The 27,178-nt window shown below is 52.7% G+C and overlaps 1 protein-coding gene across 3 annotated transcripts; it reads right to left on the reverse strand.

Moving 5' to 3' along the window:
* Nucleotides 1–5,388: 5,388 nt before the first annotated feature.
* PDGFB (platelet derived growth factor subunit B) lies at nt 5,389–26,638 on the reverse strand. 3 transcript variants are annotated; one of them, XM_077178584.1, is made up of 8 exons: nt 26,467–26,638; nt 20,593–21,487; nt 13,936–14,032; nt 10,641–10,724; nt 9,927–10,132; nt 8,040–8,181; nt 7,465–7,634; nt 5,389–6,257 (listed from the first exon to the last, which is right to left on the reverse strand). In XM_077178584.1, the coding sequence occupies exons 2-7, from the start codon at nt 20,746–20,748 to the stop codon at nt 7,498–7,500; spliced, it is 822 nt and encodes a 273-aa protein (XP_077034699.1). In that variant the 5' UTR covers nt 20,749–21,487; nt 26,467–26,638; the 3' UTR covers nt 5,389–6,257; nt 7,465–7,497. The 3 variants fall into 3 exon arrangements, with proteins under 3 accessions (XP_077034699.1, XP_054487769.1, XP_077034698.1); XM_054631794.2 differs by lacking the exon at nt 26,467–26,638 and having other exon boundaries at nt 7,469–7,634; nt 20,593–21,601; XM_077178583.1 differs by lacking the exon at nt 26,467–26,638 and having other exon boundaries at nt 20,593–21,601.
* Nucleotides 26,639–27,178: the final 540 nt, after the last annotated feature.

Here is a 27,178-nt window from a genome sequence, read left to right on the forward strand (position 1 = left end):
TGCATCTCACTGCAGCTGGAGAGATGCTCTGCTCTGATGTGTAAAGCATCCCCCATCCCTCCCAGGGGACAACCTGCACCACTGGCTGTCACCTCGCTGCTCTTCACGGTCCTGCCCTTCACTGAGCAAGAGCCTCATCTGGATTTGTGCATCCTTCTGGGAGGGAGCTGCTCCTCATCCAGCCTGGGATGCTGCAAAGCAGGGTCCCCTGTGAGTGAGAGGTGTGCTCCTGCTTCGCTCCACTGGCCAGAACTGCCTCAAACTTTCCAGGGCAAGGCTGTGCTGTGATTGTGGTGTTTTGTCCATGGCTACCAGGTTTATGGGACACCAGGGAGACCCCCTTTTCCTCCCATCACCCTCCCAGTGCAAGCATTTTGTTTTTCTTCTTAATTAGTGGAAAAAATTCCTGAACCTGTTAGAGGGAAGGAAGGTCTTTCCCTCTCTCTCTCTCTCTCTCTCTCTCTGTGTGTCTCTTCTCGGTCAATTACTGAAATACAAACAATATCCATGGTCATGGTGAAACATTTTTTCCACCTAAATGTCACCTCTGCAGATTTTAAAGGCACAGGCCACTTTGCACAGCCCCTCAGCATGAGAGGCTGCGCAGGAGGCATTGAAGGCGCTCTGCAGAAATGCAGGCACTTCCCAGAACTTTTCCTCACAGACATCAAGCACACATGTGCAGTGTCATGGCAAACCCCTCTGCCCTCCTTTCTGGGAGAAGCTAACACCCCAGCATGCCCAAATATCAGTTCTCCTGAGCACCCTCCCAGCCTGCTGGCATCCATGAAGCCTGCTGACATCCCCACCCAAGGCCTGGGGAGTCCTGAAATCCCCTCAGTGGGGGGGATGCAGGTGTGAGGAAGGGCTCCTTTCTGGGAGCACACCTCGGTTCAGTCATCAGCACTTTTCCTGTGCTGACCTCATTTGCTTTTGTCTCTGATGTCGTTGCTCACAGCTGAAGAGACCAACAGTAGCTGACACCATCTCCTCTGCTCTTCCCTGGGTCTGTGCTGAGACTCCTGCTGAAAAATCATTTCTTTTCATGCAGAAAAGAGCCAAGCAGGGCCTGGGTTTGGGGACCAGAGCCTGCTTTCACTGACTGCATAGGTCAGCTTTGGCCAGGGCCAAAGTTCAGGACATTTGGGAACTTGGGAGTTTCCAAAGCTGCTGGGACAAGACCTAAGGCCAAGCTGCTTGCCTGGTGTTTCTGCACCATCCATTGAATTTTTGCAGCATGTGCAAAAAAAATTCACAGCAAACATTTTGAAAAGTGCATCGACTGTCAAACCACAAACTCCCTGCTGCCTGGGTCCCTGCTGTGCTTGGGTTGCTGCTTAATCCCTTGCAAACAGCTTTATTGAGATAGTAATAACAAAGTAATAAAAAAAGGGGCTTGTTTCCCTTGAGGCTGCCTTTACTCCAGACTTTGCTGTGAATCCAAGGCAGTCCATCATGCCAGAGTCCTATGTGGAATCTGCCTGACTGGGGGAGGAAAAATAGTAGGTGAGCCCTGCCATAATTTTATATTTTGGTATCTTTAATCTCCTAGCTCCTCTGCCAAGAGCTTCATGGATCCACTGCTGAGCCTGTTAACTCCTTGTGTTAACCCTTGTCTGCACTCCCTGCAGGGAGGCCTCAGCATTTGGGGTTACCTCCTATTCCTGTTAGCACTCAGTTTTTCACTCTGCCCTGTCACAAAATCCACAAACAGCTGAGGCTGCCTGGCTTCCCTGCAGTGTCTTTTAAGATGGGAAATTCCCAAGCCTGCAACAAGTTGACTTGGTCACGGGCAGCTCATGGATCAGGGAGGGGCAGCACCCTTTGGTCACGGGCTGGCTGAAGGCGAGTGAGGAACAGCTGCATGCTCAGGCAACGAGGTTTTGTTGTGGGGTTTTTTCCAAAATAGCTTTCAATTCTTCCTATTTTCCTCCTTCTTTGTACCCTGCTTTTCCCTTGGCATAGCTGACTTCTCCATCCCTGGGGCCTGCCAGATATTAGTGCATGGACAATGAGATGGAGCCACACTCCAACGCATCCCTATCCCACCCTGGATAAAGAGGGAAAGCACTGGTCTCCACTGAACTGTCTCCAGCCAGGTCTGGATCCTGGGCAGGCAGGACACAGTGGCTGTCATGGTGCGGGCACAGTTTGTGCCAGGGAGGCAGGAGCTGAGCACAGGGAGGAGAACACCTGTTTGGGCTTTGTGCCACATGGCTGGGCTGGAGAAGGCTCTTCCTTCAAGCCACAGCCAGGTGTGGAGAGAGTTTAAGCTCTTTGTATTCCTGAGTACCAACAAAATAAGCAGTCAAGGGTTTTCCCAGGTCTGTTCTTGCAAAGAGATTTTTCACTTCATTTACCCATGAGACAGATTTAGTGTTGCAAACTGTCCATCTAAAAACCAGGAAGTCTGGCTCTAGAACACAGGGGTTTGCTTCTTGTGCCTGAATACCCCCAGCCTTGCTCTCCCATCTCTGTGCTGCTTTCAGGAGCTGTGCTACCACAGGGGGATCCACTGCTGCAGCCTCTCTCCCCTGCCTGGAAGGATGGATGTGTCTTCTCCACCAAAAGATGAACCTCCTGTTGAATGACATATCCAAGACTGGGCCTTTAGGTAAAGTAGCAGTTGAGCAATTAAACCAGAGACAGTTGCCAAAACTCCCTGGCACATCTGAGATCACTTGTAGCACTGGGTTCACCAAGCTGCAGGAGACAGTTTCCAGCAGATGCTGCCAGGATTTATTTCCTGGCTTTATTAAAATTTATTTCCAGGATTGATTAAAGCCTGGCTTTGTGGGGTGGGTGTAAACCACCTGCTCCAGCCTTGAGAAGTGGCACAGGTCCCTCCTTCCTGTGCTCCACGCTGAGCTGCGCTGGATGTGCACCAGGCTGCTGTGGTGAGCAAGAAGCACCTCAGCAAGCCCCTGTACAAGCCCCTGGACAAGCCCCAGGACAGACACCAGGGGTGACAGACACCAGGCAGAGGGTGGCTTCAGGTGCCAGGGCTCACAGCCTTTCAGCACCAGTTCCAAGCTGTTAAAAGCACAGGCTGCACTTGCAAATGGGGCTGCCTGGGGACCTCCATGGACAGGCAGTGTGCTGGACCCTGGGACACCAAGCCCTTCCTCCCACTCCCCAGTCCAGGATGGTGCTCCCATGTTTCCTTTGCCTCGTACCCCTCCTTGCACCCTTTTTTTCTCAAAGTCCCTGCTGACAAGCCCTCGAGCCCAAAGAAGTCTCCTGACAAAAATCTTTCTTTTCCCTGAATTATCCTCTGAAAATCAAAGTGGGGATTGCGATTTTGCCCGTATTTTCATTCTTTGGGGTAGATAGAGCTCACTGTTACTCCCTCTCTTTGGGGGATCTGAGAAAACAGGTCATCACCCCAAAATGAACCATGTCCACCAAGGTGCACACCTGTGAGCATCGAGCTTGTCCTTTAAGGACATCCTGGATTACTCCTACACACTGCTGTCCCCAGGTTCACCACTGCAGCACAAGTCTCTGCTGGGGTCTCTGCTCCTCACAATGAGCCATGGACTGAGGGTGCTGTGCCTGTGCCGGGGGATGCCAAAATCTAGGCACAGGGGAGGACCTGCCTTTGCTCCCCACAACATGGCCCCCAAATGCAGATGTGTGAGACCTCCCTTGCTGGGAGGAAAGGGAAATGCAGCGGCCTCTCAGACCAAGGGAAGGACTGCTGTTGTCTAGACAAAGTGACTAAGGAGGGAAGGGGCCAAATGTTTGTACAGCTTTGGGAAGTGTAAACAGCACCCACTGTCCCAAGCCCTTCAAAGCAGAGGAATCCGGAGATGGGATGAAAGCACAGGGAAATTCTGGCTGGGTGTCCTAGCAGAGCAGCTGAGGAGAAGGGGACCTCTCCAAGACAAAAATCCCAGCACCTGAGTCATTTCAAACCAGCCCAAGTGAGGAAGGAGGAGCACAGCATGGCTGGCCATGGGCAGGGCTGTGCATGGGCTCTCAGGACTTTCCCAGCTTTGGTTGCTTCTCTCTGCAATCTCAGAACAAGTGTTCTGAAAAGGAACCTGGAGAGGCCCTGGAAATCCTGCTGTGCCCTGTAGTGAGCTGGTTTGGCCTCTGCTTTTCATTCAGCTCACAAAAGAAACAGAAAATGCTGTTCAAGAGGTGATTTCCTTTTTTTTTTTTTGGTTTTTTTTTACAACTTTAAATACAGTACTGAGTATAAATTAACCTTACATTAAAAAAAAGCAAAAAAATTTAAAATAAAATAAAAGAAAACAACATATTTACAAACCAAAAGAAACAGATTTTGGAACAGGGTAAGAAAGTGTCTTAAGACTTGAGGGCTTGGGGCTGGAGGGAGGGAGCAACGTGCTGCCTTGGCAGTGGTATGAGAAGTGCTCTGGGCTTGCAGGAGGTGAGGACTGGCTCCCTCCACAACTTGTAACAGCTCTCAGTCTGTGGCTTTGGCTACTTTCCCCATCTCCCTCCAAAGTTCTACCCCACAACAGGGGTGTGTGTGCGAGGGGAGAAGTGCCATGTGATTGCTCTGGGCAGGCATTTTCTTCATGTATGCAGCACCCAGCACAGCACAACCCAATACCCTGACTCCAAGGTGATGCTGGGAATTCCCATCATATGGAACAATTCTGCTAATGGTTACTGACTATTACCTGTGCAAAACCAGCCCTTGCCCACACAGACCTCCCTCCTCGAAGACAGGCAGTGGCCCAGGAGGAACTCTGCAACTGACCCTCCAGTTGTTCTCTGAGTCCTCCTCACTTAGAAGAGCTCATTTCAGTCTCAGACGGCTGCTGCCAGCTGTGGAGACCATCCTCATTTCTTTCTCTATACCTACACAGAGCTGTCCACATTGTGGATCAACTCCCAAGCTAAGTGGGTTGGGAACATTGGCAGGGAAAGATTAGTGGAGGCATAGAGTGCAGGACATCGAGGAAGGGGTTAAAGACCTCATGGGAATGACCCCTTTCAAGACCACAGAGCAGGCAAGGACAGCTCACTGAGATTAAGTCATGCTTCTAAGTTTGGTGCCACTTCACCTCCTGCAAGGAAATTGTGCTGGGGAGGGGGGGTTGGTGCAGAGTGAGAGAAAAGGGTAACAAGAAAGAGAGAGGTCAGATGATGCCTCTGCCTGCCCTGTCCCTGGCCCTGGCCTCGCAGGCACGTTGCAGTTACAGTGTGCTTTTCTGCCAGCCCAGCGAAGCCGATGCACCCACGTGCCTCTGAGCTTCCTGCCACTGGGGAATGAAACCCATTTAAGAACATATATATATATATATATTTTTATATATGTATGTATAAATACACATACACACGCACACACATGCACACGTATATATCTATATATACACACACACACACATGTACACACGCACACATCCAGAGTGAATTTAAAAAATAATTTTAGTCCGAGCCTGGAAAGTTGAATTCTCCACCAGCATGTGCAAAGACAGCTCTCCTTGGCAGGGGTCGAGGGCGTGGAGACGATTCTGCCGCCTTTTGCTCCTTCCCCATGATCCAAACACCTTCCAGTCAGCACCAGGAGCAGGGAAAAGAGGGAGTGGGGGAATGCATTTGGCTTCTTTTTTTATTTCTTTGCCTGTTTGTTCTGTTCCCCGAGATGTTATATACCATAGTGGTTTTGGTTTTTCTTTTTAAAAATAAAATATACACACACACGTTAAAAATATAGATCTGTCCAGGTAGGGCGATGAACATCCTTAGTGCATTTTCCATCATTGGTCGCCGCTCGCAGTCTGAGATTTGCCTGCTGCCAAAAGGTAGGTCCAACGCAAGAGTAGATCTCAGCTGGGCCCTCCCAGCCTTACCAGAAGCGTGAAGGAAAGGGAGAATATTCCCCTTCTGGCCTCTGTCCATCTGTTTTTCTCCTTTTCTCGGAAGAAATTGGACCCGCTTTCCTTTTCACATTTTCCATCCTGTCCTCCGTAGCAGGGAAGGAATTGTCCTGTTCTCATCACAAGTTGTGGCTGTTGGCATTCACGGTTTTATTTGTACTTTGTTCTTTTCTCATATATATATATGTAGATCATCCTTGTCCTTTAGTGTGTGTGTGTGTGTTAAACTTTAAAATTATGCTAATAAATGAGAGGGAGGCTTTGGTGGGAGAAGGTCCACTGATGGAAAGGGAAGCACCAATTGCCGTCTGAATCAGACGTCGAGGCAGATGGACAAAGAGGAAAAGTTATCATTCCAAGGACCCCATGGGGGCTATACAGCAAATATATTAAATAAACCTGGAAGTGAAACAAAACCAGACACAGCATTAGAAAATGTAACCTTTTGCCCCCTGCAACTCCCCTCCTATCCCCTTTTCTCCTCTGGAAATATTTATGCCAAAGAGCCAGATTAGAAGCCTGGGAGGACTTTTGACCTCCTCTATTTTTTTCCCCTGAACAGCTTGAGCAAGAGCTGAGATTTGCATGGGTATGCATCATTTCTACCCTGGGAACTTTAGGCTGCCCAGGAGAATCTTGGGACAATCAGAGCCCTCATAGTGCTAAGCGTGGGAATCCCAGTCTCAAGTCACTGCTCGGTGCCCCTTGTCCCCTGCTCCTGATTTGCCACATACGGAAGCCTGCTGCCCCCTCTCCTGGGGTGAGGGGAAGTGAATGTGAAGTGGTGGCCCAGGCTTATTCGAGTGGCTGTAGCAGAGCTGGAACTGCTGAGCTGTGGGCCAGGGCTCTCCCTGTTAAGCTGTGTCACAATCCAGCTCCCACCATTCTGCACCCTGACTACTCTTTCCCTCTTTTCTGCACCTCTTCCTCTCATGGGGAACCAAGGCTTAGCCTCCTTTCGCTTGTACCAGTGAAATTCTTCTGGTGATGAGGGAATTACTCCTGTTTACATAAGTCATGGAGAGAAGAATCAGATGCTGGCCTGACAAAGTCCAGATCTCTTGCCAGAGATTCCAGTTCTCCTTTTCCCTGGTATGACCTTTCTCATGCACATAGGCTTCCCTGTAGGAGAGTGATGAACCAAAAGTGTTGCTGCTTTTCGGTCTTTCTGCCAACTCAAGTAAGGAAATAAAAGGAAAAGGGCTCCCTAGAGCAACATTAATTCTCTGTTTTCAATGGAGAACCAATAGAGAAACTAGAACAGGAGTTGCTCCACAGAGGAGATGAATTACCTGGACCCCGAGGGGATTTAGGTGTAGGGAGAAGCCAGGCTTGTTCTCTGCCTGAAAGGGAGGCAGAGAAAGGAGAGGGCGGGGCCTGGGAGCAAGGATGGCTGCAGCATGATCATTCCAACTTTGCAAAGAGCCTTAATTCCATAAATAGAATGCACATGTTGGCACCCAACCTACTTCTGCCTCCTCCTTCAACCCAGGTTTTGTCCTGCAACAGCCCCACACAGAACGAATGGCCAGCGGTGTGGGAAGGGTCCGAGATGCCATGTCCCAGGAGGACATCTCTCCTGGATGGAAAAGAAGCTCACTGTTACCTGCCTTGTGCTCTCTCTCCCCTGCCAGCACTTCTATGCTATGAGGATTTCTTTCAGCACTTTCTTATCGTTGACATGCTTGTACTTCTTATGTTTCCTCTTCTGTGCCGGCGGCCGGCGTACTCGCCGCCTCTGTGAGACAGCGGCTGTGGTGAATGCTGGGGACAAGCCTGCCAAAACAGAGGGGAGAGTGTCTGTACAGCCAGGGGCAGACTGCTTCTGTTGAAATATCCTTCTCCACACACTGTCAACAAAGAGCTCTGCAACAGCAGGACCACAAGGCCTCTTTCTGTTCTTCTATTCCTTGTCCTCTGTTCTCCACAATCTTTGCCCTCTCCCTTTTCCCACCATGCCCTTCCCCTCACCTCTCACCTTCCCCTCCTTCTTTTCCCTCTGTTTCAGCCCCTTCCAGGCAGGCAGACATCCTGGGAAAGGTCCCTCAGCTGGTATAAACCAGTGAAGGCCCTTGGGATTTACTGGAGCTAAGCAGATTGAAACCAGTGGAGGTCTCTTTTCTCTCTCCCCAGCCCCTCTTCTCACACCTCCCTTCATTCTACCAATGCCAAGATCCTTACGTCTCTGTTCCCGTGGCCCTGGACGGATGTTCCTGGGGGGCGGTCGGAACACGGCTTCACACCGACACTGCACGTGGTCCTCCAAAGGCACAACGACTTTTGTGAATTTTGGCTTCCTCTGGACAAACTCGATCTTGTTCACCTATTTGCAAGAGGAAGGCCAGCAGAAGATTAGTACAGCCACGGCTCCCACTCTGTAAAATTAGTCAGTGTCAGTGCACTTTACTCCTGGCTTTCTTCCTAAAGGGTCAGAAGGTTGCTCACAGAGCCCTGTTCAAGCTCAAAACTCAAACTCAAAACTCAAACACAGACTCAGAGGTGGTGTATATGGGAGATAATTCTGAACATGGCAGCAGAACAGACCCAGACCAGGCAAGTTTGGATGTCTCTGGTTGGTTCCCCTGATCCTAACCATTGCCAGAGATTAAGCAGGATGACTGGTTGATCAGAGACAGAAACATGGAACATGCAGGACATGCCAGCCTGTTTCTGACAGATGCAATGGTGGAGACCTGGGACAACCAGGATAATTCCCACAGAACCGACAGGAAGGGCAAAAGGAGAAGAACTCAGGTCTGAAGCAAGCTAACACAGCCTCACCAGCCCTGCTGAGGCCTGCCTGAATTTGTCTCAAGCTCTTTAATAACTCGCAGGGCTGAAGCCCTCGGCTCTTCATAGGAAAGGCAGTGCTCTGGAAATTCCCCCGGACTCTCCACCAGTGCTGACTCAGAGGGAAGACTCATTGCTCCACATCCCACCACAGGGCACAAGCTTTCTAGGGGGTCCTCCCACTTCATCATCAACCAGGCCTGACCCCACTCAGCTTATCTAACAAGTCTGTGGTGCCTGAAGTGCTCCACAAGCTATAAATACTCACTCTGCTGTGCATCTGGGATGGAATTCCTCTAAACCCACTGCCCCCAGCAGCATCTCTCAGCCAGCGCCAAAGCAGCCAGGCTGTTTATCTTTCCTTGAAAGCCCACTCCACACGCTTCAGACCACACGCTGCCTGCTAGACAAACACTTCCAGCCAAACAATAGAGAGACCTCTGTCCTCAAAGAAACCATTTCCAGGTCACTTTTTCAGGCTGGCTTTTGACCTCTCACTTGTTTTTTTCCAGAAAAACAACTCCTGCTCCCCCCCATTTTTTCCTCATTCAGCCTGGCTTTTCTGAGAAAGGAATTTCCTGATGAAAAGGGCTGTGTGTGAATACAATCTCTCCCAGCCAACCTCTGCTGCCTGCCTGGGGGAGTCTCTTAGGGCTCAGGCAGAGGATTAGTATGGGATGAATATTATTTTTAAACAAGCTGTCTAGGAGGAAGCTGTGAGGAGATCACTGGTAGCTGTGAGGGGAGGATCAGAGCAAGAGGTTAGCTGTCAGGTGTCTGCTGGATGATGGAGCAGGTCAGGAGGTAACTGTGGGCTGAGAAAGAGAAGCTGTTCCAGCGCACATCTTGGAAAGAAGCTGCTGCAGCAGCAGTGGGGGGATGGAGACTGACACTGCAAACCCTCCTCTTTTTGCATCCAAACCAGTTCCCACGATGAAAGCACCCTGTTTCTTCTGCTCTAACACAGCAGACAGGCCTCCTCGAGCCACAGGAAGGCATGGAGCTGCAGATGGGGACAGTGCCCTGCAGCTCTGCCTGGTGACAGTCCCCAGCTGCTGGACAGCACCAGCCCTTCCAGCAGCTGGCATGGAGGTCACCCACGCTTCTGCATGGGCGCACAGAGGGCACAGATGGCTGCATGAGCCCCGCACCCGAGCCCTGCCCGCGTGTGGCTTTGGGGCACAGGGATGGCCGCGGCGTGGAGCTGCAGATGGGGACAATGCCCTGTAGCTCTGCTGGGCGGCAGGAGGAGGGAGCGGCGGCGGGCGGGTGCCTCACCTGCACGGGCCGGACGCGGATCTGCGTGGGGCGGCACTGCACGTTGCGGTTGTTGCAGCAGCCGGAGCAGCGCTGCACCTCCACGCAGGGCGGCCACACCACGAAGTTGGCGTTGGTGCTGTCCACCATGGTGCGGGAGATTTCAAAGACCACCTCCCGTGTCTTGCACTCTGCCAGGACAGCTGTCTCTGCTGCTGCCAGAGCATCTACACAGGGACAAGAGGGAAACGGGGTGAAATGGGCTTTGCAGCTGCCACCACCCTGCCACAGCCACCTCTGCTGCAAGTGAAGGGCCCCAGATGGCTCTCACGTGCACAAGCACACACGAATGTTCTTTCTCTTTCTCCCACCCCTCTGTCTCTCTCCCTGTACAGAGCCATGCCCTGTGGAGGAAGCCCCAGTAAGTGATGCTTCTCACTGCAGCCCAGACAGCAGATGACACTTTAGAGCAAACAAGCACCATCAAGATTTAAGACAGAGCAGTGCACAGAAGTCCAGACTCCCTCTCCTGCCCTCCCAGGGTGAAACACCCTGCTCCCACTCCAGGCCCAGACCCTCATTTTTTTATAGTGCACCTGTGTGTGTCTCCACACACACAGGTGCACTATAACCTCCACCCCTACATCTGTATTTCAGACAGATATCTGGAGCACCCATAGCTGCTCACCCACGGCTGCTCCCCAACAATCACAAGGTGCAAGACCCCCAACTCACCTAGGCTTCGTCGCTCTCGAGAAAGGGCCACAGGGTTTTGATCAGGCTGAGATGCATTCAGGTTCAGGCTTGAGCTGTCCTGCTCTGCAGAGGGGAAGACATGACTTAATAGCACCAGGTAGAGGCAGGAGAAGACAGCAGGCACTTGTGCTCAGATCACCACGCAAAGTGCAGGGACATGGGATAAGCCACGGACCCAGGACCTCATGCTAGGTGTAAATCCACAAGCAAGGTCACAGCTGTTCTGGGGCACAGACACTCTTTGCTCAGACTAGGCAGCTCAGAGCAACAAGCCTATCATGACTGAGGGGACCCTAGTCAGATCGGGAGAGGAAAACTCCAGCTCAAGAAAGATAAGGCTTGTGTCAGGACTTTCTGGTGTCAGAGAGGAGTTGAAGAGGGATTCAGATCGGCCAGCTGAGACCAGGATGACACCAAAGGGGATCAAAGACCAGATGGGACAAGCAGAACACCTGGTATTAAACACTGAGGTGCTTTGCTGGGATGGCTTGGGACTGGGAGAGTTGGGAGCTGAGAGGGCAAGTGAAGGGGGGAATGGGTGGTAGGTGGGGTGCTTCCTTTCTCTCTCCTAGCTCACCTCAGGTGCTCTAGGTTAGAGAAGTTTTGTGACAGAAGAACAGAAAAATAAAGTTAAAATTACTTTTCCTCCAGATTACTCTAAGGTAAGAGGCAGGATCTGGAGGTGGTTCAGTCGGCGATGGGAGAGGAAGACCGATAGCATTCAGGCCAGCCCTGAGCGGTTCCCTCCCACCCCACTGCTTTTTCCCATAGGAAGTGCTGAATAGAGAAATGCCCATAATCCCCATGGAGCACTCCAACATGCAGCCCCTCCTGAGCTCGGGACAATGGCTGCGCTTGGAGATAGCTCCCACCCAGCCACAGCTCTTTCCTTCTCTAACCTGCTTTAGCAGCTGAAGGAAACTGAATGGACGTCAGCATCCAGGGAGCAATTTTCTTAAAGGGAATTAGGGGCCAGTGGAAGATCTCTGTTTATCAGATGTGTGGTGGAGCAGACTTCCCTTACCTATCATGTCCCATTCCTCTTCCTCAGCCCTGCCCTAGTGCAGCCCTCTCATAAAGGGAAGCAGGGACTTTGCTCCCTGCTCAGGTCTCAAGCAGTTGCTGACAGATTTGGGGTGGGTGCACAGAGGCTGCATTCAAAAGGCAGGAATCATCTGCCTGTCAATGAGCAGTCAACATCTACATGTGAGGTGGATGGACAGACACCCTTTAAAGTGGCTGGAAAGGTGTGATCAATTCTAGGCACCATTGGTCTTGCCCTCAGGCAAACTCCCAAAATGAGAACTGGTGGATCACACTTTAGAATGGCCTGTGGTTCTCTTTGGACTAGGGAAGGTGTCTGTATGACTGGTTTACATGGGCAGCCACTGCTTTGTGGGCAGCCACAGTCAAGGAGACAACTCCCACTGTACACACTTCTGTTGCTGGGTCTGCAGTAGTGCCCAAGGTCAGGAGAGCACTATCTCAGCCCATCTGCCTCCTGGAACTGCCTCATTCTGGCTCCTTGTGCAGTCACTGCAGGGAAGCAGCTGTGACACACACAGGGTGCACAGACAGCACAGAGAATAGCTCCAGCCACTTTGGGATTATTTTGCTCACACACTAATTTGCTAATTCCTCACAGGGCAAGAGAATGTCAATGCTCCTCAGTGAGTACCTGGGAACAGATGAGAGCCACAGGGTGAAACAAAGAAACAGCTTCACAGCACCACTTTTTGTTTCCCTGACCACTCTTTCCTATCTGGCACCTGAAGTGAAACCAGTGACAAAGCTCTGCAGCCTTCTCTCATCCCCTGTGCTTCTGGAGCCAACCAGATAAGCCCATTTTATTTCTTAATCATGAGGCTGGTTAATAGCCACGATAGAGATGTATCTGTTCCTTAGACACTGGGCCATGACAGATTGGATGCATCTTCTCAGCTGCTCCTTGCCCACCCCTCCATCCTGTGGCATTTCATCAAATGAAGGTGGGGGCTGCCTTTGGTGCACAAGTTGAGTTGATGAGAGGAGAGAAACGGGAGCAAAAAAATAGCAACAACTGTTGACACAAAACAAATCTGTTGAGAACCACGTCCCTCCCTCCTCCAGGTTGTCCTTCTACACTCTGGATCAGTACTGAAGACATTTGGAGGTGGGGGGGACCAGCCTGGGACAATCCAGCAGGGCTAATTTTGGAAGTTGCCCCATTGTGTGGCTCGTGGACAAGGAGGAGGGAGCTGGTGAGGGCAGGGAGCGGCCCTGGCAGTGGTGGGGAGCCTGGTCGCCTCTTTCTAAGACAAACAATAGCTGAACGCAGCTGGTGCCCTCCCCCTTGCTTTCCCCCCTGCCCCTCCAGGGCCGTTTTGAAAGGCAGCGGGAATGCTTTTGAGACTGCGCCAGTGGTTGGACTGGCATAGGAAACAAAAGCAGGAAATTCTGTTCCCCCGTAGATAGTGTCTCGGCAAGGATTACAAAGCTCAAAACAGACAAAACACGAGAGAGAAGTCAAGCTGGGGGGGCTGGGGGACGACGGGCGGGAGCAGGGTTAGAATAGAAAGGAATTTGCTCTGAAGAGACCGTTTATAAATAAATTCCTGGGCCAGCCCAGCCGCCGTGGCGCGTGCTCCAGTTCCCACACGTGCCGACCCCTCCACGCTTCGCTGCTCCTGCTGCTCCCTGTAGCCAGCCCTGGCCAAGTGACCCCGAGGCCCTGCAGCCCCCGGAGCTCTTATCTACGGGCAGGAGGTGAAGCGACGCTACCCTGACTTAGCCCCTGCCCCGTAGCTCACCCATGGACACGTGCTCTGCCGCTCTTAAACTAAGGGCCTCTGGGAGCCCGGGGCCTTTTGTGGATGCCAAACCTGGAAGCCCACTCAGCCTTTTCCTCTTCTGTCACCCTATTTCCACCTCCCATTTTGCAGCCTCCTAAACTGATCCTTGTCCAATTCAAGCCCCGCTGGCTGAGCATCTCTCAGGGTGAAGAATGGGGATCTCAGTTCCTTGCACTTACCTTGCCCATCTCCTAACATTTTTGGAAGCCAGTGTCCAGACAGTTAGGAGATCTAAAAAAGCATCTAGTTGCCTCTAACTCCCATAAGTTTCAGGGGGACTAAGTCTGTAAACAGGCAGGTCTTGGCTCTTGAGTGATTCCTACATTTATAATGAAATCTGTTGATAGTGTGCCTGCTGAAAAACAGACTATCCCCTCCCAGCCCCTCCCCCGCACAAAGACTTAATTAAAAATAGAGGAGTGTTTGGTGAAGAGGAGATTTACCTACGGAGTCTATCCGCAGGGCACGCTGGAGGTCACTGATGGAGCGCACTGAGCTGCCACCCAAAATCTCATAAATGTCTTCGGGTATGGGGTCCCCCTGCCAGACAACAAAAACAAAAGAAGGGGAGAAACAAGCATTAGAGAGATGATCTGCAAGTCCTGGCTGTGTCACGGAGCAGGAGCAGGGAATCAAGCATGGGGAAGACACGACAGAACCAGCAAAATGCAAACATGTGCGTTGTCTTGCACTGGCTTTGAAACCTCAAGAGCTTTATTTCTCATGAGAACATGAACCTGAAACCTAAGCAAAAGCAAGAGAGACCCTCTTGCTGCCTCTTACAAAGCTGTCGGGACACTAAAAAAGCCCAAAAATACCCAGGCTGTGCAGCAGAGCCCTGGACACTATGCAAGCAGCCAGCAAGGCTTCCTTCTCCGGTGGTGTATGACTTCTCCAGGTGGCTTCTTATTCCTGCTGCCTGCAGTAAAGGCCTTTTCACAGACTTCCCTTACACTATCAGATAAAACCTTCCTAATATTTCCCTCCGTTATGAAATTCCTTCACGGGCTTTGTCAGTTATTGTGTGTGTGTGCGTGTGCGAGCGCGTGTGCTTTCAAATCACAGAGGCCCAATAATATACATCATTTGCATACTCTTTTTTAAGGAAAAAAAAGGCAGGGGTGGAGATGAAGATTGACCTTGGCGGCTGAGGCTGCCCCAGCGTGAGCCCGGGGTGAAATGACAAAAGCTGCGGGGAGGTGATGGGCTGAGGAGCTGATTTGGAGGAAGAAACATATAGGAGTTTGGATGTCCTTGCACACCAGCACAAAAAAACCTTAAGTAAGCAGGGGTAGCAACATCAGACCACGGGCCAAATACAGAGTTTGAGCAGGCAGGTGCAATGCCATCAGTCTCCTGGGAATTTTACTCTGGCACTAGGCTAGAGCGGGGCCCAGTGACAGCACTTAATAAGAGTACAAAGGAGGGGTGTGGGAAAGTAAGTGCTGATTAAAACATACTTCCGAAAGACTGGAAAAAGAGACAGAGGAAAGGACTGGCCAAAGTGTTTGCTTAGCTCCCAGCTCTCTTCATTCAGGGCTACTCAAGCGGAAAAGCTGCTCTTTCAGCCGGGTGCTGGACGATGTCTGAGGCACAGCCCTCCACATGTCCCTGTAACTGAGAGGAGAGCTTGGCTTGTGTGCCTGTGAAGCGCAGGGATTTTCGTGCGGGTTTTTATGGACAGTTGGTGGCATGTGTGTGGTCCTCCTACTGTACAGCTATTCCCTCCCTGCCTGCGTTCAGTGCAGAACATTTTCCTTCCGTTTGCAGCAGAGAAAAGCCACCAGGCAGGTGGCTAAACGTTGGCTTTAAACCTTGAGGGCTTTGGCTCAAACCTGCAGCCACTTTTGGATGGCTGCTTGAGCCTGGCACTCTCTCACACGTGCCTGTCCTTGGCCACCCACTGTTTGCTTCCATAGTAGGACAACAGGAGTGCTCCCTCCTCAGCCCTGCCAGACCACCCTCTAATACTATAACTTTAACTGGGATGCAGTGATGTGAAGGTTGCTGCAGCCCAAGGAGGTTCAGAAACCTCCTGAAGAGAGCTGCAGAGCAGACAACACCCGTGTCCTAAACCTCTCACAGCCAGATCCACCAGACAGCTTCAGTCAGACCGAGCTTTCCTGCCCTGCTCCATCCCTGTCACTGCCACATCTCACCACAGATCTGGCTGTCTGCCTCCAGCAAAAAGCAGATATTACATCCCCAGGCATTACTTCCTCAGTCTCTGAGGGAGGGGGAAGCAGCATCAGTGATGAATGCACAGCGAGAGAGAGACTTGTATAATTCAGGGATCACTGAATAGCTGTGAAATGAAGATGCCTTCTGACATCTCCTGCTGTGTGAGGAAGAGAGGGACCAACAGCCCGGTGCTGGAGAGGCTCTGCAGCACTTCCCTGCCTTGTGCCACACACATTTACTGGAAGAAGGATGATTTGCAATTCCCAGTACTTGCAGTCAGAGCTCAGTGCTGGGTGGTGAAATTGCAGGCTTTCAATGTTTGCACCTGTCAGCCAAATGCGTTTGTGTACAAATGCTGCTCTGCACGGATGCCTCTGGACCTTCCTGACACTTAATACATGTAGGAAATGGAACTTTATTTTAAACTCTGGCACTTGCTGGGGGGAGAGCGTGGGCAGGTGTTACGAGACTCAGACTCGGCAACTTTGGAAGTGAGCTGGGAGGTGTCACCTTGCTAACTGAGCAGGAGGAACAGATATGAATCGGGGCTTGAAAATGCAGGCCCTCAGGAGCCGTGCTTCTGGTGACTGCCTGTAGCAATAAGCTCCACTCCCTGCTCATGGCAGCAATTTTAGATGCCAATTTTGTCTTGTTGCAGATACTACCAGCCTGGCTATGGTGTAACACCAGCCCACACAGCTCATAATCCTGTCCTCCTCCCCCATCACTGTAAGGCAACTCTGCCAGTGACAACTGCAAGCCTGTGAAGCTCCTTACCTTACCCTTGTAAACCAAGGCCAAGGCTGGCCTAAGAGCAGCAGCAAACCTGAGCTGCATGCCTTGTCCTTGCTCCCTCTGAGGTCTGTCACAGGCCCCTGCCCCAGCCCTGTGCCTGGGAGGCTCTGAGAGGGAGCACTGCACACACCCGGGCTGGGGCACTTGTGGGATGAGACACAGGGAAGCAGAGGTCCATCAATCACCTCCACCTAATCCCATGGGGTCAGAAGGTAGAGGAGCATTGGGAGAGGTGGGATCCCCAAGAGACCAGCCCAAGCAGCTGGTGCTTTTCCTGCTCAGCAGCTCCTCTGGAGTTATTTGTCTAACACAGGTTAACAATCTCCTTTTTTAACTGTGCGGCAGATCAAAGAAGACTTTTGTCTCAATGGACTCTTGGCTGGCTGTCAAGTGCCCCAAGGCCTGGCCTCGTATTCCTGCGAGGCCCTGAATTCTTAGAAGAAAGTTTGCTCTTCCCTCCCTCCTTCTGCTCCCCAGTTCCTGACTCTGACTCTCCCCTGAGCCGCAAGGGCACCCCCCAATCTGCCAATCCCCTGGTGGGGACGTTCACTTTCTTATGCTGGTTGCTGGTGCTTGAGGGGCCATGGCACATCTGACAAAGGCAGCAGAGCAGCTGCTTGCCTGCACTATGGCTGTTGCACTGGGGCCTCTCAGCACATCAGCTTTGCTCTCCTCCTCCCAGATGTCCAGCAGCACTGTTTGGTCACTGCAAATAAGTGCAGGTGCAGCAGTTCCCCTGTTCCTGCTCCCCACACATGCACTTTCCCAAAATCTGTCTCCTCCCTAGCCCCACCACCTCTTGCTCTGGAGTTTTTTTCCCAGCTTATGCTTTTGAGCACCAGGGATGCTGAAAGGTCCCCTTGCCATCAGAAGCTGCCCAGCTGGCGCAGGGAATAGGCAGTGTTGTGGTCTGCACCCTCTGGAGAGGGTTTCTCAGTCTTGCCTGAAGGTGTGTCTCCTGCTGGGTACAGAGGAGGAGGGAGCAAAGATTGTGCAACCGGCAGGGAAGGCAGCCCCTCAGGGCTCAAAGAAATCAGACAAGGATACTTGTCTGAGGTGAGGACTCCTCCAGTTCCTTTTTCCAAGCTGGTGTGACTGCACACAGAAGGACAGAATGGTGTCAGCAGCACCAGTTTGTGAGGGGCAGGGAAGTACCCACCTATTCGTTCCTCTGCCCAGGAGAGGAGAACTTTCTGAGCACCTCCACACCAAGCATGGCAAGGGATTTTGGCAGCAGGGTCACGAGTGATCAGCCAGGCAAAAACCCCAAACAAACAGCATTTTTTAATTCCCTCTGAAGCTGATGTTTGGACCCTGAGGGGAGACTCCACCGCATTCCCTGGCAGAGGGCAAGACCAGCAGCACCTGCCACCAGCACTCCCCCGGCACAGGGCTTCCACCCTTCCAGCACCACTCCTGGCTACAGGGGAACCCTGACAAACGCCTCCCGGAGCACTCTGCAGCAGGTACAGCCCTCTTCACACGAACCCCTTCCACCTGGAGTCACAGCTTATGGTTTCCCCTCTTAAAATAATCAAACAACGCTTGATCTAGTCTGTGTTCCTAAAATACAGCCGGACCTACCCACACTTTTTCCATTTCAAGGGGGACTCCACTGCTCCTCCACACTCCCCCCACACCTCCCCTGCGAGGGCTGGAGACATTTCCACCCCCGGGGCCGGTTGTGTACCAGCAGCACTGGAAGGAGCACAGGAGCCCTGTCATTCCCTCCTGCTGCTGCACATCAGCTGACAGTGAGAGGGAGGCAGGGACGCTCGCCTGGCTCCTTCCACAAGCTCACCCCAGACGTGTCATCCATCCCAGCTTCCACTGCTTTGTCCTTGTCACTGCCTCGTGCTAGGAAGACTAGGGAAGAACGCGGGAGCCTTGCAGCAGGAAGACGCAGTGGGGAGCTGGGTCGAGGCTATAAGCAAGCGGCCAGCCGCACCCCATTCCTTGGGAATTCCAGAAAGCGCTGCCAGTGGGGCTTCACCCCGGCACAACCACGGCTGGCTCAGCCCAGCTCTGTAAATGTTGCAAGGCAACTATTACAGCCCCTGGGGCAAATGCAAATGGGTTTAGCATCCTCGCTTCCCAACTGGCAAATACCTTCCCGCTGAGGCTTGTACTCCCTCCGGCTGGAAGAGCTCCAGGGCCCTCCAGCTCCAGATGGGTGTGATCAAAGCAGGAGAGGGACTCAGGAGGCTCCATCTCTTTGCTCAGGGCCTCTGCTGATCTGGGGAGCTACAGCTCCTCATGCACTTTCTGTGGCACGGCTGGGGAGGAGCTGCAAGCCCCTTTCTGAGGATGACTCTGGTTCAGCAGCCTGGTGGGAGCTGTGCTGTCTGTGCCTGGTGCAGAGGGTGCAACACACTGCCCTCAGAGTAACTGTGAGCACTGGCTGCAGCCTGAAGCATCTACTCAAGCAGAAACGTTCTTGCTCCTCCTGTCATACAGTGACAAATATCACAATTCCTCCCATGAAACCTCAGGCCAGAATTACCAAATCATTCTAAGCTGTCATAGAGCTGTACAGTATTTCAATCTGATTATGGCAACTGAGGAACAGCTCCTTGGGATCAGACACTTCCATCTTCACCCTTCCCCAGTGCCAACCCCAGCTGATGTTTTATGCTGCATGGGAGAAAGAGATCTGAGCCATCCACAGAGGAAATACCATCCTCTGCTCAAAACAAGCATGACCAGAGCTGGGTAGCCCACAGCTAAAACTGCTTCCTTTTGTGGCCGGGGCAAGGGCAAAATGGACCCACAGCGAGGTGACGTGATGCTTTGCACCCAACCTCTTCTTTGCCATCTCACGAGGGGTGCGCCCACTTACCCTGCCCAAAAATGAGGAAGGAAAAGAGAAAAATGATGCAAAGAAGGGAAAGTTTTGGTGGAAGGATATTTCCTGCCCCTGACAATCAAGCTGCAGATCCAACCCACAGTTTTGCCATCTTGGGTAGAGCTAAAGTGGGAACTGAGTGCTGTGTGGGAATGTCAGGGGCTTTCTGATCCCCTCAATCTGCATGCAATCAGATGATGAAATGTGACAGCAGAGGTCAAAGGATTTGGGAGTTTGGGGCTCCTTTTCCTCAATCAGGGCTGGGGATGAAGCTTCAATTTCCACATAGGGAACCCAAAGTGGGTTGGGGTGTTTGTTCAAATCTACCACCTGGCCCTTAAGCTCTGCTCAGCTTCTTCCTGAGCAGCACATTCAGGACTGCTGGGCACGATGCCCGTGTGACTGGGGAAGCCCAGCAGGCACTCATCTCTCGCCCCTTCCCCCAGCCGAGCACACACCTTGCTGAATAACCCTGCCACTCGGTGTCGGTGCCGTGCCTCTGCTCACACGGTCCCCTTCCTTCCCCTTTCCAAAGCCCCACGCCCTTTCTCCACTGCCTCCCTGGCAATGCCAGGGTGGATTTCACACTGAGCATTATTCCAGAGGCGTCAAGAGGGCCCCGGTCCCCGCTGTACCCGCACTGCCATGATGCCAGAATCACAGGGTGGGGTGAGAGGCTGGAAGGAGGGCACCTGCCCCGAGGTGACAGCCCTGGGCAAGGCAGGGCAGGAAGCTGCGAGTTCCCCGGGGCTCGCCAGCAGCATCCCTGCTCCCACATTAACCGGGACCGCTTCAGCCTGGTCCCCCCTGCCCCTGCACCCGGGGGTGGGTGGATTCCCAGGCGAGCCCCCTTTGGCGGGCCTGTCCCGACGGGAGTACCCGCTCCAGAGGGGTGTTCACTCCAGAGGGGGTGTTCACGCCAGAGGGGGTGTTCACTCCAGAGGGGTGCCCGCTCCAGAGAGGCTGTTCACTCCAGAGGGGGTGTTCACTCCAGAGGGGTGCCCGCTCCAGAGGGGTGCCCGCTGCAGCGGGCGCTGCCCTCCGGAGGGGCGGCGGTCGCTGCCCGCCATTAGCGCGGCCGGTTCCCGCCGCAGCCCTTCCCGCGGAGCGGGGCCGGGACCGCGCCCCCGGGCTCCGCGCCCCCGGGCTCCGCGCCGCTCCCCGGCCGCCCCCGGCTGCGCCCGCAGCACCTGCGGGCCGGAGCCGCCGCCGCCGGCGCTCGCCCAGCGCGGGGCTGGCAGCTCGGCAGCACCGCCCGCTGCCCGCGGCGGAAACTCACCTCCATGCGGGCCAGGGGCAGCGAGAGGATGAACGCGAAAACCACGCCGAAATTCATCCCGACTCCAGGCCCCGCCGGCTGCGGGCACATGGACGGCGAGCCCCGGCAGGGAAGCGCTTCCCGCAGACAGCCCCGCGGCCGCCCGGCCTCAGGCATCGAGGGCGCTGCGCGTTCCCATGTCCCCTGCGAGCCGGGAGGAGGTGGGAGAGCCGCGGGAGCCCTTGGAGGAGGACGTGGAGGTGCTGGTGGTGGTGGTGGTGGTGAGGGGAGACAGAAGTAATTCTCGGTGACTCGCCTGCCTCTGCGCTATCTCATAAGCCCGGTGGGAAAAAAATGCAGTCCCTCGGAATTATACACATCCAGATTCTGGGTCCCCCTCGGCGCAAGGGATGCTTCAGTGGTGGCTTTGGCTAGGTGGTCCACATGCTATTCTTCCTCTTGGTTTTCTTTTAAAAAAAGATGTATATCTTTTAAAAAAAATGTATATCTGTAAAAGCTTTTACATGCAGGTAACAATGTCTCAATGTTCTTAGAAGAAGGTGCACAGAATAGTAACTAAAAGGAAAAAAAAACTTTTCCAAAGTTTGGAGTGAAATCCAAAATATGAAATCTTCTTCCTTAAGTTGTCCTCTTCTTAAAATGCTCCTTTTCTTCCTTTTTGCCACTTGTTTTTTAGAGAAAAGTTGCCAGTGTGCATTGAATTTCTTCCCCTTACATTAGTTTCTGGCTCGGGTGCCTTCTCGTTCCAAGAGTTGGCTTGGACAGGAGGTTTGCTTTGGGTTTGGAGACAGGTGAGAGCAAATGTTTTTGCTCTGGGTTGTGAGTGTGTGTTTGTGTGCGTGCGCTGAGCCTTGACAAGCCTCAAAGTGGAGCCACTGGTGCTGCCTCCCGCACTCTGTTGCAACAAGAAAGGAAAAACAAAAAAAAAGGCAGAAAAGGTAAAATTGCAGGAGGGCCGAGTGAGCTGATGGGTCTTTATTTTCTGCGAGCTGCAAGAGAGACTAAGCTGGCACTCGGGGCTGCTCCTTTTATGAAGGAGAGGAGATGGGTGGAGCATAACTTGCCATCCTCCTCTTTGGCTGGGTATCAAGGAACAAATCTAGTGAGGGATTACTGACAAAATAAAATACTGTATTACTGACAAAATAAAAAGTGTATTAATTTAAATGATAAATTAATTAAAAATGACTAATGCTGCAGCAACCTGTATAATGTGGCTTTAATATCGCGTGAGGAATGGGGACAGAAATTCCTGCCTCCTCGGCAAGAGATAAGAAGAGAGGAGTTCCCGGCACGGTAGTTTGTTATTTTTTTTGGCCCCAGGTTCTCGCTGTTTCAGTCTGGAGCCCATTCCTCTAAGCTCCACTCGCTGCCTTCCCTGCCCTGCTACACCACTAGCTCCAGGGAGAGAGATGACTTTAATATCTCACATCTCTTTGTGTGCAGGGGAAAAAAAAGAAGCCAGAGAAATTTACACGTTGCTATAAGACAATCTGGTGTTGCTCGTGGCACCCGGAGGTATTTTGCTGCATGATTATCTCCACGATGTAATAAACATCTGAAGGGAAATTAAGCCAGCAGATATTTGCTGTGGGGGGGAAAGGGATGGGGAGGGTAAGGCTGCTAACAGGTGAGTTCAAGAAAGAGTCATATCCTGTTGAAAAAACACCCTCTCACGTACATAGGAGCGCTCTCCCGGCGCCGACTCGCACACTCCGGGCACGAGCAGGAGGGATCTCTGCTCTGCACCATCTTTGTGCAGGCTCGTATCCACCGAGACATTCCTGCACCGTCATGCACCGCAGGCGCTCGGCAGGCGCTCGCTCTGAATCCCAAGCATCCCCCCTGCCTTTCCTATGCTACGCACACGCTTCTGCTCGAGCCGCTCGCATGCACAGCTATGTGCAAATTTTGTCTCATTCACACATCCCTGGGCATCCATGTGTTCTCCTTCACTCTCCCCCTCTCTCTTCCCTTCTCACATACATACACCCACTGGCATACCGGTGGCCTCATCTCACAGCATCACACATGCTCCCTCAGCCTCTCTGGGTGCCTGTAAGTCTCCTGCAGCCAACCCTCCCTAAAACACACGGTCTCGCACCAGCACTCCAAAGTGCCCGGGTGCAGGAGGGGCAGACCCTGGAACTGGGCAGCAGGCAGCCCCCCAAATGCTCCTCTGCAGCAGGCACCTGACACCACACCCCAGCTTGGCCAGCTATGCCCCTGAACCTGGTTTTGGTCTCATGGATGTGGGTGTTGGTCAGGAAGCACAGGGACACAAGGAATACTGGGGGTCCTCCATAAATAGCCTGGGTCCTCTGGGGCAGCATGTCAAGGTGCTCTTGGGTCACAAAGATTACCTTCATTCACCCTAACCCAGAAGAAGAGTGGGCAGGTTTCTCCTCAGTTGGAGAGGTGGTCAGAGCCGTGTCAGCTCCAAAGCCCAGGTCATCTGAGGTGCCTGAGTGCAGGGATAAGGAGGGTCCTGGGAGTCCCTCAAACTGAGTCTCAAGTGGCTCAGTTCCAATATTGGAGCTCAAGGGGGAGGAAGTAGAAATGCAAGGCATACCTTTGCTCATTTCCACCACCAGAGACCTTAACAAGACTTTATCTTAGATGCTCCAGCCATGATAGCCCTGTCCCACCCCAAATTCCTCAGGACGCTCTTAGAATTCCCCTCATTCTCCATCCTGGCCTGCCAGCAGCGTACCAGCCATTTCAAGTGATGATAATTTGGCTCTAACCCCCAGTGATGTGGAGCTGCAACCCTGATGTCCACCTGGGTGCTGAAACACCTTTTCAAATCTGTGGACGGCTTCAAAAAAAGAGTTTTAAAAGGGCCTTGGTCCATTTCACCTCTTTCCAAATGGCACCAGCCAAAGAATTGCTGCAGCCTTGGGCTCCTTGGCAGTCAGCAGGGGAAAAGGTGAGGATTTGAGAAGTTCTTCTATGTCTGTAGAGGGCTCCAGGGACAGCTGGGTCCTGAATGTCCATGACCCTGTTAGGTATTTAAGGTTCCCAAGGGGTCACTGGAGGCCCAGGAGGGATCTCTGCCCTCAAATAAGCTGGGGTGGCTACACCACCCTGGTGCCACCTGTGTGGGGAGTCCCCCACGCTGTAGTGGCTTCCTGGCCAGGACAGAACAGCCTGTGTGTGGGAAGGCTGATCAAATTCCTCGGCAGGAATATTGCTGCCAGAGAGGAGAAGGTCTCAGCAGAAAGCTAGCAGGGACTGCTGCAAATTTCTTGCTTGGTAGCAACAAGAGCTGCTGCAGGGCCTGATTTTGGGGGAGATGTGGTGTGCTTTTTTTTTTTTTTTTGAATATCCGGCTCTATTACATGCTAGATGGGATAGAAATAGAGTTATTTATTTTCATGTGGATGATGCTGGGCAGTTTTTAGAAGCTCAACATCAGAAACAAAAAGCTAATCCCTGTAGAACCTCCAGACAGCAAGGAAGAGGATGTTTGGAATTTGACTAATCATCTACCTATGACCCTGCCTGGAAATAGAGCAAAGTGATACTCAAGCTGCTCAGGCTTCACCAGTTTTTCTGTTTTTAAGACAGGGAGAGATTTTTCTGTAGCGATGTCTTTAGACTGAGGGGGTCGGTCTCACTGGCACTGAGTTTGATAGGGGTGCTTGCACCTAAAACTGCTGTGCCTTGAGCCTGCTGGGGGCTCCCTTGATTCTCTTACTTCTGTGGAATTAGTTTGAGATGTGTCCCACAAACCCCTAAAACTAATAGGGGTAACTGGATCTCCCTCTCACCTGGCCTGTGGGGTAGGCGTGGAGGCCTGTGGGGCTATTGGTGTCCCAGATGTCACAGGTTAAGAGTTTGAAGCCACCATGGCATATATTGGGAAGGTATTTTGAGGCTACATGAAGCATCTGGACCATAAAAATGTCCCATTAGAGCACCATGACTTGACAAGATATGGTTGCAACTGTGCTAGCTGGCAATGGCCCCGCAGACAAACCACAACAAAACAAGATTTCCTAAGAGCCTGCACCAGGATCTCTTTTAAAACACTTTCACCACCACTACAGCTCTCAAACCTGCAAACAGCTGAACTCATCTCCCTGGTTATTCTGTTATCACCAGGGAGGAGAGCCACACGTGTCTGAGGACAATAGGCAGTTCCTTGCTGCAAGGCTGCTCTCCCCTCATCTCGTGTTGATGGAAAAAATTATCGTGCTAACCACCATCCACAGCAGCATGGAGTGAGGGGTGATTTTTTTTTTTTTAATTTATTACCTTTTTTTTCAGAGGGGGCAGGTAGAGAATTATGAAACAACAGGAAGAAAAACAGGGCTTACAATGGAAAGCAAGACTCAGTCTGAACAGCTGAGGTGTCTCAGCCTCTCCATGATGAGTCCTATTTTGAAAACAATCAATGGAAAGAAATTAGGAGGTGTTGACAGCCAACGTGTAGTCAGCCGGCCCACTCAAGGTATCTGACTTAGGTGCTGCTGCTGCTCCGGTCCCGGGGTTCGGGAGGAGGATGAGCAATCCCTGCGCCCACGCCCTGGGGCTGCCGCAGCCGTCAATGGAGGGGAGACGCCGCGGCAGCGAAAGGAGGCACCTGGAGTGAGTTTTACACCTCCTTTACACGCGGAGATACGCTCTGTGGGCGAGTTGGTGTTACACGCAGCCCCCGGCCGAGCGGGGTTTATCCCGGCTGTCCCAGGGGATAAGGACGGGGTTACTGTGCCCTGCTCACGCTGTGTTACTCAGCATTTGCCCCAGAGGGGCTGACACGAGAGCTGCCCCGACTTCCCTGAGTAAGGACTGAGCTCGGTTTAATGGAGGAAGAAGGAGGAAAGGAGAAGAGAGGCCAAAGGAAGGAGACAGAGGCAGGCACGGAGCTTGGTGCTTGTATTTGGGGCTGGAGAAAGGCAGAGCCTCAGGGTACCCAGGGCTTGCATAATTTGCCTTCCCGCCCCTGGCACTGGCAGGGAAAATGCTTTCCAAGGATGAGTAAAACCCTGACAGAGCCAGCGGCTCCAGGGGAAAGGGAAGGTGTCACCTGGGGAGCAGGCGTTTGATGGGACCTGCCAGGCTTTCCCTGGGAACCACCCCCTCTGCCTGTCTCTCCGTCAGAGGGATTCCCCCAGCCCCTCACCACCTCCCTCATCTCACCCATTCCTGGCAGGAACCTGGCAGAGAGGAGAGGATGGGGACGGGGACGGGGACCAGCATGCAGACAGATGCAGAGGGCAGAGCCCAGCCCCTGACAACCGCAGAGGGGAGAGGGAGAGGGCTCCTGTCGGCTGTGCCTTCCTGCCCCGTGCTTTGAGATGAAGGAGAAGGCAAAGGCATTTCACATCTCTGCGGATGTGCAGCTCGAGCAGGATTCAAAGAGAAAAGGCAAGGCTGGGGGGCACTGATTTCCCAGCACTTTCCCGTGTGCACACGCTCCTGCATCGAGTGGGGAGGAGGGGATGCAGCCTTTTCTGATCATGCTGCCATATATTTCTCCCCCACCCCAACCCCCAAGTTTAGGGTAGAAGGGAACAATTTCCTTACACTGGCAACCATCCATTATGTCTATGGATCTGCTCCCCACCCCATTCCCCCTCTCTTTCCTGTTTTGATGAAAGGAAAAAATGTTCTGCTTTCCTTCTTTATTTTTCCAGACTGGTGAATAGCACTCGAAAGGAATTTCTCTCCCTCCCCCCTTCCCCTCTCCCAGTATAATAAATACATACGTATGTGTGTGTGAATACGCCACACATTGCAGGTCATCTGTTGTTTTTCAAAAGGCATACACTATTTTTGTTTCCAAATTGATTAGGTGAGCAGCGGTCCCCCTTTCCACTGACACCACCCCAAACACTGCTTCCCCTGCCCTCGCCCTCTGCCACTCACCATGTCCCCATCCTTTGCCCCCGGGTCCGCAGCGAGCGGCGGTGGCGGTGGCAGCAGCGAGAAGGAAGCTTTGCTGAGCTGGAGTAAAAATAGCCCCAGCAGTTACTCAGCTCAGAACGTAACATGACTCATGTGAAACGAAGATGAGGGTCGAAAACCAAAAGCAAGCAGCTCTCCCCCCCCTGGCCCCTGCCACCTGCTGCTGCTGCTCACGTCACAGAGCAAAACCCACTCAGAGTGCTCCTGGCTGGGGGTCAGGGCATCAGCCAGGATGGAAAGCCCCGCTCGTGCTACCTGCAAGAACTGGTCCTCTTGCCTGCACCCATCTGGTGGTGCTGACACCAGCAGCAGGCGAGTTTGGTGATGCTGCAGCCGACTTTCAGCTCATTTAACCTCCCTTAAGCTGCAGGCCCTGAGCAAAGCTGACATCCCACAGACACAGTGGGACCAAACACCCTGCAGCAGTACCCTTGTACCAGCAGCACAAGTGCAGCCAGACACCCCAGTTTGCTGTGCCTGCCGTTGCCTGAGCCTGGAGAGAGCAGCGAGGTCATGCCCACCCTGCACCCACCCCTGGCACTGGCAGGGTGCCCCCCGTGCCCTGTGTGGGACAGCTTGCCCCCAGTTTTGGGTGGGTGGGAGAGCAGCACGCCTGGCCTGGCAGGAGGTAGGCCGCGCTATCTTCTGGCCTGTGTAATAAAGGAGGGAGTTT

This window comes from Agelaius phoeniceus, chromosome 5 (genome assembly GCF_051311805.1).
Source record: "Agelaius phoeniceus isolate bAgePho1 chromosome 5, bAgePho1.hap1, whole genome shotgun sequence".
In the NCBI taxonomy this organism is placed as follows: domain Eukaryota; kingdom Metazoa; phylum Chordata; class Aves; order Passeriformes; family Icteridae; genus Agelaius; species Agelaius phoeniceus.

Bases quoted from the DNA above. Each gene is read 5' to 3' on its own strand.
- PDGFB (XM_077178584.1), bottom strand. From the start codon at position 20,748: ATGCCTGAGGCCGGGCGGCCGCGGGGCTGTCTGCGGGAAGCGCTTCCC. The intron at 10,133-10,640 runs GTGAGTTGGGGG...GTCCCTGTGTAG, and splicing joins TCGAGAGCGACGAAGCCTAG to ATGCTCTGGCAGCAGCAGAG. The intron at 7,635-8,039 runs GTAAGGATCTTG...CTGTTTTGGCAG, and splicing joins AGGGCCACGGGAACAGAGAC to GCTTGTCCCCAGCATTCACC.